This window comes from Plectrocnemia conspersa, unplaced genomic scaffold (genome assembly GCF_051122295.1).
Source record: "Plectrocnemia conspersa isolate PC_06_02 unplaced genomic scaffold, ASM5112229v1 ptg000009l, whole genome shotgun sequence".
NCBI lineage: Eukaryota > Metazoa > Arthropoda > Insecta > Trichoptera > Polycentropodidae > Plectrocnemia > Plectrocnemia conspersa.
The window spans coordinates 16000460-16015983 of record NW_028277173.1 but is presented as its reverse complement, the minus strand read 5'-3'; the positions used below and the strand labels follow the sequence as shown (position 1 = coordinate 16015983).

General features: G+C 27.3%; 1 protein-coding gene and 1 long non-coding RNA gene across 3 annotated transcripts in view; one reads left to right on the top strand and one right to left on the bottom strand.

Moving 5' to 3' along the window:
* The window catches only part of LOC148232052 (uncharacterized), a 136397-nt gene extending 131706 nt beyond the window's left edge, over nucleotides 1-4691 (bottom strand). The window contains exons 1-2 of the long non-coding RNA XR_015810740.1: nucleotides 4419-4691; nucleotides 4189-4280 (exon numbers count right to left, since the gene is read on the bottom strand). This is a non-coding gene — a long non-coding RNA (uncharacterized LOC148232052). The remainder of the gene's footprint in view (nucleotides 1-4188; nucleotides 4281-4418) is intronic.
* On the top strand, nucleotides 1494-7200 carry LOC148232051 (ATP-dependent RNA helicase DDX54). 2 transcript variants are annotated; one of them, XM_088192746.1, is made up of 14 exons: nucleotides 1494-1580; nucleotides 1770-1958; nucleotides 2026-2205; nucleotides 2276-2459; nucleotides 2531-2705; nucleotides 2775-2946; nucleotides 4941-5151; nucleotides 5218-5456; nucleotides 5523-5729; nucleotides 5799-5933; nucleotides 5992-6170; nucleotides 6458-6590; nucleotides 6657-6816; nucleotides 6892-7200. In XM_088192746.1, exons 2-14 carry the CDS (start codon nucleotides 1779-1781, stop codon nucleotides 7092-7094), a joined length of 2358 nt encoding a protein of 785 aa, XP_088048872.1. In that variant the 5' UTR covers nucleotides 1494-1580; nucleotides 1770-1778; the 3' UTR covers nucleotides 7095-7200. The 2 variants fall into 2 exon arrangements, with proteins under 2 accessions (XP_088048872.1, XP_088048873.1); XM_088192747.1 differs by having other exon boundaries at nucleotides 4941-5155; nucleotides 5222-5456.
* Nucleotides 7201-15524: the final 8324 nt, after the last annotated feature.

The following is a 15524-nucleotide window of genomic DNA, read 5'->3' as shown; positions in this document are numbered from 1 at the left end:
CTAAGCCTTATTAAGTGCTTATCAAAACGTCCATTGGGCGCTTTAATAATATTTTCTGAACTTTTTTATCTTTAATTTTATATTATTCTTTGTATGCACGTCATAATTTAATATTATTGTATCAGTTTAAAACCAACGAATAAATTAATATATTTATTAATATGTATAAATAAATGTATTAAAATGTCAACAAAAACATTAAAATTATTACACACATTGAAATATCCTGATTCTGTTATACGAGTATATATACAATTATATGTCGTATATATACAATCATATGTCGCACATTACGTCATTTGGAAAGTATCATATGGCTTCTTATCATTCTATACATGTTTGATACCGTAGTGTAATGATAAAAATATTTTAGATATTTTCTCATATGTTCTGAGTCATAATATAATAAAATAATAACATAATAAAGATATCAATGTTAAAGATAAAAACGCACTATCGAAAATAAGCCATTCTAACAATCCAACCCAAATTTCGATAAAATCAAAGTAACGTATTCGTAATTACAATGGAAATTACCAATTGTGTATTAACACACATAAGATAATTAAAACACATTATACGATAAAAGAATAAATTATATTTGTTTAGCAAAAAAGAGTGATGGTATTTTGTGTTCTTAAACACCGCCGATTGCTCACGTTCGAGTTCGTATATTAGTATTGCACGACAGTTTGTCCTAATTGCAACACTAATATACTAATAATATGTTAATTATTAAACTATTAACGGTAATGCTTAGTCTGATCGTTGCTCTGTATTACACTCCAATAAATCCCGAGGAAAATTCGATCCGCGTTGAAGGAATATATTTCAACGTCACTAAGAATGCGCTATTTGATTTTTCAACGAATCCAGACGTATTTCATAAGGTGAGAAAAACAATTATAAATAAATAAAAAAGTATTAAAATAATTATTGTTTTTAGTGGTTTAAATGGAGTTCTAAAGTGACGTATGGCGATCAAAGAAATCCTGGGAGGGGGCAAACGTATTATATATATTTTTTCACAAAACCTACAATATTCAAAGTTAAAAATATTACAAGTACCGATTTAAAATCATACATAAAATTAGAATCGAATACTATATTAAAGCCAACGTTTGAGCTTGAAATTAAACGCACGTGTCGTTATTTAAAATACGACCGATTAAAATTAATATTATCAATTAACTTCAAAAGAACATCGCTCTTATTTAAATATACGTTGGGCTATATATTAAATAAAATTTTAAAAATAAAAATGATGGAAGCAATAAATAATTTAGATGATATATTATCTCATTTTGAAATAATCTCAATAAATAACATATATTAACTCCTCTTTTAAATAAAATATTATCATTATAAAACATTATTTATATATAATTTATAGTAAATAATAAAGTTTAAAAAAATTTAATTTGATTTATTACTGTAATTATGAATTTTGTAATATTTATTGATTATGGCCGATTTTTAAGCTGTTATGGATTATGTCAAATTGATGGCCGCCATGTGCATGCGCTGTAGAAACATAGCCTAACTTTTTTGTCATGTAGTCTGACGTCGAGTAAAGCAAGGTTTGTTATTTTCATGCATTTTAACTGTTAAAGTAGTGAAATATATTCATATATTGTTTTAAAGCATATTTATGATGAATTGAGATGTTAAATTATTATTCTTTTAGTAGTTTTATCATATTTTATTTTACACGTGTGTAATATATTTACGTCTACTTATATTTACAATTACATACTTGCTTATTTTAGTCGCTCGCAATGGCGGAGATAGATCTGCCAGGATTTGGAATAGGCGACGATGAAGGAGGCGATGAACACCTTACAAAAAAGAAAACTAAAAAAGGCGGAGGAGCATTCCACTCGATGGGATTTTCTCCGTCTATCCTAAAAGGAATAAAGAACAGAGGGTACAAGTTACCGACTCCGATTCAACGAAAGGTAAATATTTTTAGGTTATGTCACTTTAGTATGGCGAGCCGGAAATTATTATTAATTCCGTATTTAGAGCATTCCATTGGCATTGGAAGGTAGAGATGTAGTCGCTATGGCTCGTACCGGTTCCGGAAAGACTGCCTGTTTCGTTTTACCAATACTTGAAAGACTTCTTTCAACAACTGGAAAGACATCCGGTATCAGAACTGTTAGAGCGTTGATATTGACACCAACAAGAGAATTGGCTCTACAGGTTCGTCTTATCTTGACTATATTTAAATCCAATGAATATGATCTTAATCATTTATATCTTACTTCCTCAGACATTACGTTTCATCAGAGAGTTAGGCAAATTTGCAGGTTTAAAAGCTACCGCCGTACTTGGAGGCGATTCGATGGAACAACAATTCAGTACGATGCATATGAGCAAGCCTGATATAATCGTAGCTACTCCTGGAAGATTTTTGCATCTCTGCGTTGAAATGGAACTGCAATTGAGTAGCATTGGTAATAAGATACATTAAAAAATAGTGTAAATTTTATTTAAAATATATCTAATAAATCTATATTTTTTTCAGAAATGCTGGTTTTTGACGAAGGTGATCGTTTGTTTGAATTAGGTTTCGGTGAGCAACTCCGTGAGATACTAGCTCGTTTGCCGACTTCTCGACAAACCCTACTATTCTCCGCAACGCTGCCTTCAGTGTTGGTAGAGTTCGCAAGAGCCGGACTATCTGAACCTATTCTATTGCGGTATAAATTTATCTATTTGTTAATAAAAATTCTAAAGCTAGAGAATTTATTAAATAAGTTGTTTTACAGACTCGACGTTGAATGGAAATTGCCCCCAGAATTGTGGCTTGGCTACGTCCTGATCAGATCTGAACAACGAGAGGCCGCACTGTTATTAATTCTTAATACTATATTGGTTACATCAAAGACGCAAGTTGTGGTCTTCACCGCAACGAGACATCATTGTGAATATTTGCATCTCGTAAGATATTATTTTAACCTATCCTTATTATCATATTAGAAGAATCATGCTGTTTCTTAAACGTATAGTTCATAAGATCGGCAGAACTTTTTTATAACTTATTTCAAAGGCTTTGACTGTATTGTTTACTATATGTACAGTTTTTGTCTATATATTGCCTTATTTACATTTAGAACACCCATTTATTTATTTTTCATCACATTTTCGATTTCCTAATAGCTTGATAATCTTTCCATAAAGAACATTTTTCGACATTGTTCATAAAGTTTGTCAATTATTGTAAAAGGCCAATCAAAATGATTATTTCTTAAAATATTGAACGAGTGTCTATTGTCACAAGATATGGCATTAAAATTATTTTTTTAATATGAATGTCTCTTTTTCCTTCTTAGAGTTAATGACACCATTTTGCCTGTTCAGAACGTTCTTTACCATAAATAAATGGTTGACTTATGCAGCGATATTTTCACGACCATTCTGTTATTATTTTTGACAACGAAAAATACATCGTTACATGTTTTAATTCCAGTTTCTCAGCCATCATATTAATAACAATGAGTACAATTTAAATGAGCAATATATAAAATAATTGTTTCATAAAACAAATTGTTTCTTCATTACTGTTGAACAGATTAGGTGCAAGTGAGCATTTGTTAGAACAGTGAACAATTCGTTTTATGGAACAAAGTATTTATTTTAATGCACATATTGCTTAAAATAATTCCCTGTTAAATTGCACCAAATAACAATGCCCTACTTCAGTGACTCTCAACTTGGGTTTGCAATACCAGTAGTACCGATATCGGTAATACCGGTATTGGAGCAAAAATCGATCCTTAATACTACCTTATTATCATATCATTTGCTAAAAACTATATCTCTGTGGCTAAGTACTACGAAAACAATGATGTCCATATTGCTTGAAAGAAGAAGCGAATAATAAAATTATGCTTATTGTAGGGAATTAATCTAAGTAGTGTTATCAGAGTAGGATGTCGAAGTAGAATAATATGCAGTATTTATGTATTTTTTAAATTTAAATATTGTTTTACATGAGTAGAAATAAGTAAATATATGAGAGTTAAATCTCTCGAAAATAAATATTATTGAGATATTCTATAATAAATATTAAATATGCAACAATTAAAATAAAAATATATTAATATCATCAAACACATACATCTGATTTTAGAAAAATATATGTCACATTTTGCACAAACAGATTTACAATTTTGTACGTACTCCTCATAAGGGTATTTCGGATAATCGTAATTTACAAAAAGTGATGATTAATTTAGGAATATATTTTATTGGAATTAATGGTGCTTTGGCTCCTGGTATAAAAATCTCATCTAGAAGCGGTCGGTGAAAGACAATATTATATCAAAGATGATTTATTCCTAGACTCATTGTCCCAAAAGAAAAACGATTGCCACCTGCATTTTTAAAATTTTTTTTTTCGGCAATGTGACGAATGAATGAAAGTGAAGAAATAAATGAGCTAAAAAGGTTTATATATACATTCGTCTTATTGATTTTTATTAGCACTTGTAGATAACACAATAAGAGGTCAGTGTATGAAGTATTTTTAGAAGTATCTGAATGTAAGGAAGATTGTTTTAACGCTTCTTATTGTTTGAAACACGAAATATTAATTAATAGTCAGATGGATAATTGGTCATAAATGTCGGTAACTTAAGTTGAAATTTGACCTGCTTGCTTATTATATTTAAAAATAAACATGAAGAAGACCACCATTAACATTACGACTTAAAATTGACCATGAGAGAAGCATTAATCTTTCAGGTTAATTCCTGTCATATTAAGCGACTGTTCTCCTGATTTTCTCACTGTTATGGCTAAGTCAAAGCAAATTGGAAAATCAAGACACTAAAAGCGAAAAGGCAAATTGCTACAAGTGTTTCCTTCGAGAATTTTTAGTAAAATGCACAAACTGGGAATCATTGTGTAAATAATACCATTTTTATTTACAGATAATGGAAAAAGCTGGAATAGCTTCAGTTTGCATATATTCCGGATTGGACAGTTCTGCTCGTAAAATAGCTACCGGAAAGTTTACATCTCACAAATGTCAAGTTATGTTGGTGACTGATGTTGCAGCGAGAGGTTTAGATTTACCAGCTTTGGATACTGTTATAAATTATAACTTTCCAGCGAAACCTAAGCTTTTCGTTCATCGAGTTGGTATGTATTATTTTAATAATAATTAACTTTTAAAATAAAATAGCTCTACATTATTGATGATTACAGGCAGAAGTGCTCGAGCCGGCCGTTCCGGTAAAGCGATATCTCTAGTGACTGTCGATGACGTTCCTCACTTACTTGATTTGCATCTTTTCTTGGGCTCTGATTTATTACCATCAGATTCTGCATCATCCGACGAAACAGGAACTAAATGTGCATCCGGTGTTTGGGGATGTCTTCCATCTGATCTGCTAGAAATGAGGCAATCTGATGTATTACAATGGCAAGAGAGCGGATCTGAAATTGTAATTATTTCGTATATTTTAAAGTAATAAAAATAACATAAATATTAAATAATATTTATTTTATAGGCTGATATGCATAGAGTGTGTAGTAACGCTTGGATGCAATATATAAGATGTAGGGAAACTGCTTCAGTTGAATCAAATAAAAGAGCTAAGGTTTTACAATTTCCGACTAAATTGCACCCGTTCTTCATAAGAAAAGAAGATAAAAATGAAATGAAATCTTCAGCTGAAGATTTTATATCGCAAATGAAAGATTATAGACCGAAAGGCGTAAGGATTTAAATAATTTATATTTGATGTTTGCATATTATGTTTACTGATGAGAATTTATAATTTTAGACTATATTGGAAATCGGAGCTAAGAGTGATGCTCCAAATTATCTAGCAATGAAAGCTAAGAGATTATGGCATAAAGGAAAAATTAGAGCAATTGTGAAAGAGGAACTCAAACCTAACAGCGCATCTAAATCTCATGTATGTTAAATTAAATTGATTATTCTTGTATTATTTTTCACCACATTATATATTTTAGACAAATCAAGATGATGAAGTTGATACTGATTTATCATCAGTATTTCCGACTATAGTCGGTGGCCATTCTAAATTCGATGCAGAAAAAATTTATAGTAAAAAGAAAAAGAAAACGAAAGAGGTGGTCCGAGATGCGAATTATATTCCACATGAAGCTAGTGATAAACATACAGAATTGGGGTAATAATGAATTTCTATATATATATATATATACATGTATATAAACGTATATTAATTTTATTATATCATACATGATTTTTGCCACAAAGATAAATGTATATGCTGATTTCAGTAGTATTAATATATGATAAAATTCTAAAATTCATTTTAAAATTTAATACAAAAAACCATTTTACTATATTTTTCCAAAACAGTTTTTATTACCGAGTCTAATAATGTGATTAGTTTTTTGCTAGCATGTATAGTTTTATGTGTTTAGGTATTAATTTATTTATTTAATTTTTCAGATTAGCTGTTAATTTTGGTAGCGAAGTACAGAAAGCTCAACTCGAACTGGCGCCAGATACCCATGAAGATTTAAGAAAAGGTCACCAGCAAATGAAGTGGGATAGAAAGCGAAAGAAGATGGTTCATGTTGATGTAAGTTATTTTATAAATGTATGCGAATGAAGTTCTAGATCAGTTGAATAAAATATTGTATTTTAGGATGGTCGTGGTAAAATGATAAGGACAGAATCAGGAGGACGTATTCCTGCTTCATATCGTAGCGGAAGGTATGAAGCATGGAAGAAAAATCATCATCAAAATGAGGATAATGAACCGGATGACGATGATGATAATCAACAGCAACGAATAGTTAAACCAGGTATGTTATAAATTGCTTAAGAAATATATTAAATTTATGTTTTACGACTTTTGTTAAACAATTAATATGTTCCAGTTTCCGAGTTCAGACCCCACTGGGTTAAATACAACGAGAAGGTGGCATTGAAGAAAGCTAATAAATCTAATACAGAATTGAAAACAAACCAACAAATTTTGAAAAACAGGCTCAAGAAGCAAAAAATGAAATCAAAGAAGATGAAAGCCGGAAAGAAGGGCAAGAAATCCGGAGGAAAGATGAGAAGTGGCAAAAAGCGATGAAATTTAATTTTGTTGTGTTAAATAATAGTATTTTTTATATTATACAACGTATACACATTGTTTGTGGATACTTTATTATTTTATGATTAAAATATTACATTCAGTATATTTTTTTTTTATTTTTATAATTAAAGTCAAATAATAAATTTAAAAACTATTTTTCTTGTAATTTTTAAAACGTTTTATTGTTTAATAAAAAAAATACTGCCATTAAGAGAACATGATAAAACCATCGATTTAAACAATCGAGGAGTGTTTTCGGATATAGTTTTATATACAGCTGCATAAGATAGTGTTTTACAATGTATACACATCAGTGCTCCGCAACCGGTGTGCCTTGTAGCAGTAGTTATCATTCATTACTATTAGTTGTGTTGCTAAATTGTGTATGGTTAGCGTTCTTAAGGTGATTCATATTTAGTTTTATACCCCTTTTAAATATGGATAAATTTTTAAGTGGAAAAGATTCGTCTTCACGTACAGATGATGAAGAACCCAGCACAAGTGTTGCAAAAAACCAAAGAAGATTGTGAAAAGTAAGTACAACGAAGATTACATTCAATATGGATTCTCATAGTGGTGACGAAACGGCTCCAAAGCCACAGTGCATCATTTGCCGCGAACAGTTATCAAACGAGGCAATGGCACCCAGTAAACTAAATCGCCATCTAAATTCAAACCATCCCAGTTACGCCAAAAAGGACAAACAATATTTTCAGAGGTGCTTAGAACAAAAGTAATTTATGAATTCGGCCATTACGTTTTCTGAAAAGGCCTTAGAAGCTAGCTACCACGTTGCAAAATTGATTGAACGTCAGAAAAAAACACATTCTATCGGCGAAACCCTTATTAAACCAGCATGCATGGAAATTGTTCGACTTATGCTTGGGTTGCTACTGTTCGACAAACGGTGAACAGTAGCAACATTGTGTTCCTTGCTTGATCACCTAATGCGCAGTACCCTTGCGTGGTTGCCAAATAATGCTACCGACTCACTTCTAGTATTTTATTTATTTTATTTATTTATTTATTTATTTTATTTATTTTATTTATTTTATTTATTTTATTTATTTTATTTATTTTATTTATTTTATTTATTTTATTTATTTATTTATTTATTTTATTTTATTTATTTACTTTATTTATTTTATTTTATTTATTTACTTTATTTATTTATTTATTTTATTTATTTACTTTATTTACTTTATTTATTTATTTATTTTATTTTATTTATTTATTTTATTTTTTTACTTTATTTATTTATTTATTTTTATTTATTTACTTTATTTACTTTATTTATTTATTTATTTTATTTTATTTATATACTTTATTTATTTTATTTTATTTATTTACTTTATTTTATTTATTTACTTTATTTATTTATTTATTTTATTTATTTTATTTATATACTTTATTTATTTTATTTTATTTATTTACTTTATTTTATTTATTTACTTTATTTATTTATTTATTTTATTTATTTACTTTATTTATTTATGTTGTTTATTTACTTGATTTATTTTATTTATTTATTTATTTATTTTATTTATTTACTTTATTTACTTTATTTATTTATTTACTTTATTTACTTTATTTATTTATTTATTTTATTTTATTTCTTTATTTTATTTTATTTATTTACTTTATTTATTTTATTTTATTTATTAACTTTATTTTATTTATTTACTTTATTTATTTACTTCATTTACTTTATTTATTTATTTTATTAATTTACTTTATTTATTTTATTTATTTATTTTATTTATTTACTTTATTTACTTTATTTACTTTATTTATTTATTTACTTTATTTATTTATTTATTTTATTTTATTTCTTTATTTTATTTTATTTATTTACTTTATTTATTTTATTTTATTTATTAACTTTATTTTATTTATTTACTTTATTTATTTTATTTATTTACTTCATTTACTTTATTTATTTATTTTATTAATTTACTTTATTTATTTATTTATTGTATTTGTTTACTTTATTTATTTATTTATTTACTTTATTTACTTTATTTATTTATTTTATTTATTCATTTATTTTATTTATTTACTTAATTTATTTATTTATTTTATTATATTTATTTACTTTATTTTTTTATTTTATTTATTTACTTTATTTATTTATTTATTTAATTTTTTTACTTTATTTATTTATTTATTTTTATTTATTGACTTTATTTATTTATTTACTTTATTTATTTATTTATTTTATTTTATTTATATACTTTATTTATTTTATTTTATTTATTTACTTTATTTTATTTATTTACTTTATTTATTTATTTTATTTATTTACTTAATTTATTTATTTCATTTATATACTTTATTTATTTTATTTTATTTATTTACTTTATTTTATTTATTTACTTTATTTATTTATTTATTTTATTTATTTACTTTATTTACTTTATTTAATTTATTTATTTATTTTATTTATTTACTTTATTTATTTTATTTATTTATTTTATTTATTTACTTTATTTACTTTATTTATTTATTTACTTTATTTACTTTATTTACTTTATTTACTTTATTTACTTTATTGACTTTATTGACTTTATTCACTTTATTCACTTTATTCACTTTATTTACTTTATTTACTTTATTTACTCAATTATTTACTCAATTTATTTACTCAATTTATTTACTTTATTTACTTTATTTACTCAATTTGGAGATTATGGAGTGCCACCTAATTACTAGTGCTTTAGTTCCCGTGTTGGAAGAAAAGAAAAGTATTAGACAACTTCACAAGAAGCACAGCTATCCGACTTTTTAACGATCTGTCTGATAGAATTGATTTTCTCTCTCCAGGTATTCGTAGTTGGTGGACGCATATGGTCTAGTTATTAATCTTATACTTGTATATATTATTATGTATTTTGTTGCATTGCATTAGTGTAAATTGTTAGTACATATTAAAATAAATATATATTCATTGAGTTTTAAATAATATATTTGTGATACAAAAATTGCAATAATGCTTTGCATTTTATTCCTTATTATTATATTTAATGATTCGCGTATAAATTGAAGATTGTTTATTATATTCACGATCACAAAATAAAATGCACATTTGCTGAAAAATATAAAATAAATATGCTGAAATAAATAATACATATTTTTAGTTTATTTTATGCGGCAAAGATATATCACGGAAGGTGTGAATTATGAAGATGTGCTTTGAGTTTGGTTTTCTGAAAGGCGAGATGCCTCCCGGTGGAAAACGCTTAACGCATTCCACTGGGAAATATTCAATTTTCCGAGCAGGATTTCTTTATATAATTTGTGATAGTCTGGGCTCAATGAATCGCAAAACATATACAATAAACAGACACCAAAAATAATAACATATAAAATTTAAATCTGCAAAAAATGTGTGAAAAATCTATTTATAATTTTAACGATTTATCATAGAATATAAAAATATTTGCTTTAAAAATATTATTATTCGGATTTTTTTCTATTTTTCACATAGTGACACATGATAAGAGCAGGTAGAGATTTTACGACGAGTTGCGGTAGATTTTAACGGTACGTTATTTTGTCGAACGACAATTTTCGCAACTGTCACATTCAGATAGAAGTAGTATGAAAACTACTTTGCAATTTTAAATATGTATTTCCTGTTGTGAAATGACAATTTTTCAGATTTTCTAATACTTATGTATGCTTGGATAAATATGAAAATAGATAAGCACAAATTTATAATATATTATATTGCATACATAATAGTATTACAAATATACGTATGCATTTTTAGCCTTATTTTAATTTTGAATATCTTTTAACAGTTAAGTTTCTAATGGTGCACAGTTTACGAAAGTAACATTAAGCAGACCTTTCGCAGTTTTGACACGGGTCATAGAGACTGAAACTTTTCAGAACTCTATGTATTAATGTGATATATAGTAATATAATAATAATTATGTCCATAATTTGCTTGTAAATTTATACATTATGTATGCTTTTTGTGACACATTATAAACAAAATCAGTACGAAGTTTATTTTTCTACATTTAAGAGATACAAATTCTTGAGAAATTAAACAATTATTATAAAATAGTATAATAATTTATTTTTGTATGTAATTCTTTAAGTATCAATACTTCGCTTTATTCTTTCAAGTATTAAAACATATTTAATCAAACGTGTTGTAATAATAATATTTGTTTTATTAATAAAAATCAATACAGAACATGTTGTATTATAGTGTTGTTGCTCAAAAAATTTGAAGTTTAGAAAGTCATCTATGATAAAAAAGACAGGAATTAAAGAGGTAGAATATACAGAATATGATAATAATGATACTATAGATGATAATAAAGATACTTAAGATAATTAATCATATCTTTTGCTATAACATGATTTGAAAGCCAAACTGATTAATTAATACATATTTTATTAAACTTAAGTTATGTTCTCAACTATGATTAATGATATTAAAATATGTATGTATGCTTTTTTTATTATATATTTTTTATTTTTATATATTTTTATTATATATATTAAATATAAAATAAAAGCGAACATAATAAATCCTACTATTGCAATTAATAATAAATTGTATTCTGTTCCCAATTAGGATTTAAAAACGGAACGTTGTGGGATTTATTCCAAGTCGATTAAAATATCAAATGGAAGACATGGTAATCTCCTCATTGAGGGCGTAGATTAATATTTTTTAAATTGTTTCAAAATACCACTGTTTGTAAAGCGATCTAAATATATGTATGTATATTACCAAAATCTTTGTAAGGTTCGATTCGTTTTAACCTAACGATTTTTTTAATGAAACTTGTTTTATATTGTATAAAAATCTTAAGACAGAATTAATCGAGCATGGATGATTTGTATCATATAACTCTTACAGCCTGTGAATAATTTTAATTAGCCACCTTTGATTAAAAGTTGAATTTAATTGATGACATGCACATCATCCCTTTAGTTATATTTTCAGTATGCATAAAACATTTCAATTCATATTTTTTTTATGGAAACAGATTGCGATGATTAATATATTGAAGAAACTATTGATAAAAGCAATGCGTTAAAATATGCTAAGAAAAAATCTATTAGCATGTTTATTGAGTAACCTAAAGAAATAATATCAAATCCTAAGACACTGAAGACCAAATTTTTAATATTTAAACAAACATTTAAAATAATAAAAAATATATTTGTTATGCAATTTCAAAGGATATTTTACATTCACATTACTTTTGGGTACCATTAAGCGACAGCGTTTTTATCAATAAAACTCAGATAGCTTGTCTGTTGCAATATTACTATGTTGGGCGAGATGTTTTTTTTCGGTAGTGGTGGAGAAACTGGCGCAGGGACGATGTCCGTAAAATCCTTGAAGTTCTGATTGGTATGGTTGCGACAGTATAGCGGAGGTTGATCCCTCCACTATACTGTGAGGTGAGTCCCTCTCAGGATGTGATCGTCCATGTTGTCCGCAGGTTTATATCTGTGCAATTTATAACGTATGTTTCGTCATAAATTGCACAGATATTTTTGTGGTTGCATTTCTTTTCATAGGAAATTCATAATATATGCAGCTCCGTACATATTGTAAAGGACAAATTTCTCCCATTATTCCCCTATCAGGTAATAGGGATTTCTTGTAGTATTGTATGATAGATTAATAAAAATATTAAATATAAATTCAATTAGTGACAAATGTGGAAATGTAATATAAGGATTCCAAATACACCTACTTTATTTTAACGAATAAGTTTTAGTTTTACATATAAGTAAAACCCCGAGCGAAGCTATGTGATACAGTTGGTATATAAATGATATTTTATTCTCAATAGTGCATATGCAATGCAAATTTGATTCGTTTCGATAAAAATAAATTTACCGTCGAATATATAACGTCGCATCCTGAAGGTAACAATAAAACGATTTTCTCCCAATATTATATTGTCTGCTCCAAGGGTATTCGAACTTTCAATAGAAAGAGGTTAACTTTATTAAATAAAATTTACTTTGCGTGAATTTCAGAAATGGTTTAGAGCTTCACGATGAGAGTGGATGGTACTTTATCTAACGCTGCACAGGGTTCAATCCCAGACCAATGACGTTTCTACGACGCATCTGGGATTAGAATAAGCGCTTTTATAACCAAGTTATGGTCGAAGGAGTCTGGGTTATTATGTTCTCCAGCTTCGGTCATTAAACGGATTATATCCATACAATTATTATGGACTATAAATAGATATCTGTATGTATGATTGTATGTGTGTCAGTGAATATTTTTTTATGTATTTAATTAAATATGGAAGAGAAAAACGGTTGTATTTAAATTTCATATTCAATCGTTAGCTATATTGTGGTTTTCAATTTACTGTTGTTGATTGTTTATCTATCTACATAAACCTGTATCTGAACGAGAAAAGTTTGATCGGTTAAGCCTGCGAAACGAAGGCGATAGACCAGAAATTTCATTCCGATATACGGAAATCGAATACGAAGCAAAACGATAATATTAACAAATTTACATATAGTCGTAGCGGATTTTTCATATTTTCATATACACTTGATATATTTCGGTAACCTATCAAAAATATAGTTTTAGGTATTTATTAAATTTTTTTACTACTGGAGATATTAAATAAAGAAGATGATGACTTTTTACTAGTCATCATCTTCTTTATTTAATTTCTCTGAATATTCTGATCATGTAATCTGTACAAGAAAAGACATTTTTAAGCGATGACGAGGGCAATCATTTTGTCATTAGAGCAAAATTTATTTTTATGAATATTTAAGTTACTTATTAATAAATACTAAATGTTTTTTGCGAACTTATCTCAATCCTCTTATATATACATATATATATGTTCAAAATTAATAACGATAAAAATTCATGTGTGTTGTTATTAAAAAATAAGCTCTGAATTTCATATGGATACGAAATTTATGTCGTCACAGAAACGGTTAAGAAATCTCGTTAGATATTATAATTTGATGAAAGCTCGAAGATTACCGAAACGAATATAAGGCATCTGTCCATTGTCGTCCGCGAGGGGGAGCTTTTCTCGCTTTGCTTAATAAAGCGACAAAGATGCCTTTATTATTCAGGATTTTCTTATTAAACAAGAACCCCAAGAAAGGGGATGCACCATGCAAATTTCAACGGGGGTAGTATACACAATCTTTGAATTTTTCTCTTTCTTTGACTCTTTTATGTATTCGGCGGGTCTCGGGAGGTCTTAATAAAGGGTGTTTTTGCTTACCTTCGCTTTGGATATTCAATGAACTTTGAAAAGCAATGATTTTCAAAATATGTTAATATCAAAAAATGAAAATCTATATTATAATTATATATTCTAACGAGAAGGCGTGAGGTGAACGAAAAAAACTGACACAGTAAATCATCAAGCTTTTCGGTAGATTTATGTAAATATTATACGACCCTCTATTTACATTCAAGAGTGGACTTTTAGAGCACTGGGGATAAGGGTTGTTTAGATTTTTCACGTATAAGCCTTTGACCAGTGGTGATGTGCTTTTTAAAGCTATGAAAAAAATATATATGGAAAACTTGTTACGAGCTGCTAAAATTATAATTATGGCCATAAAGGTGTTACGGGCCATTATTTATTGTGTCATAAAAAATACATACATTATAAAGGTAGCAAATGTTACGTAAAAAAATTAGTTGTCGCTTGAGCTTTGTGATTGCCCAGATAAAACTCGTAAAAAAATGTAGTTTTTATTTTATTTTTAAGCTCCAATTTTTTTAATGCAAACATATATATTTTTATGTATTATTTATTGGTAATTTTTTATATAGGTGAGAGCAAATTTTATTTTTAATAATAATAACGCTGTATGATGTAACTTGATACATTTTTTTAATAACACATTTAACGCACATGGCATTAAAAGAGATATAATATTATATTTTACAACCAATAAACTGCCATCTTCTGTTAATCGTGATACAGTTACTTCCAAAAATTTTAACACGGACACAAATAACGCGTCCACGGCAATCAATATCATTAATACTGACCCACCGCAAGAATATGTATATATGACAAGCTCAAGGATAAAAATTCGTGACCATGGCTGGAGCATCACAGCCGAAATATATATATATGTATACATATATATAATTTAAATTTTACAAACTACTATTATTTATTAAAAAGCGTAAATTTACTATTGCTATTGGTGTGGTATACAACTAGAGAGCTAGAAAATAATGGTGCACTTTCATTTCCTCCGTGTTTCGCTCGTATTTCAATCGTCGTCGTAAATTGAACTCATTACATTGGCACACAAAGTCGAGAGAGAAAGGTGGGCGCACAAAGCAGATGTTACATCCCTCCTGACTTCAGTCTACTTATCTAATGTCAACAAAGAATACTCAAGGAAGGCGAATTAACTTCTCCTCGTTAC

What these genes read in the sequence shown, in the direction of transcription:
- LOC148232051 (XM_088192746.1), top strand. Translation starts at nt 1,779, where the DNA reads ATGGCGGAGATAGATCTGCCAGGATTTGGAATAGGCGACGATGAAGGA. An exon ending in TCTGAACCTATTCTATTGCG is followed by an intron (nt 2,706 to 2,774) that starts GTATAAATTTAT and finishes GTTGTTTTACAG; the next exon opens with ACTCGACGTTGAATGGAAAT. An exon ending in AAGATTATAGACCGAAAGGC is followed by an intron (nt 5,730 to 5,798) that starts GTAAGGATTTAA and finishes TTATAATTTTAG; the next exon opens with ACTATATTGGAAATCGGAGC.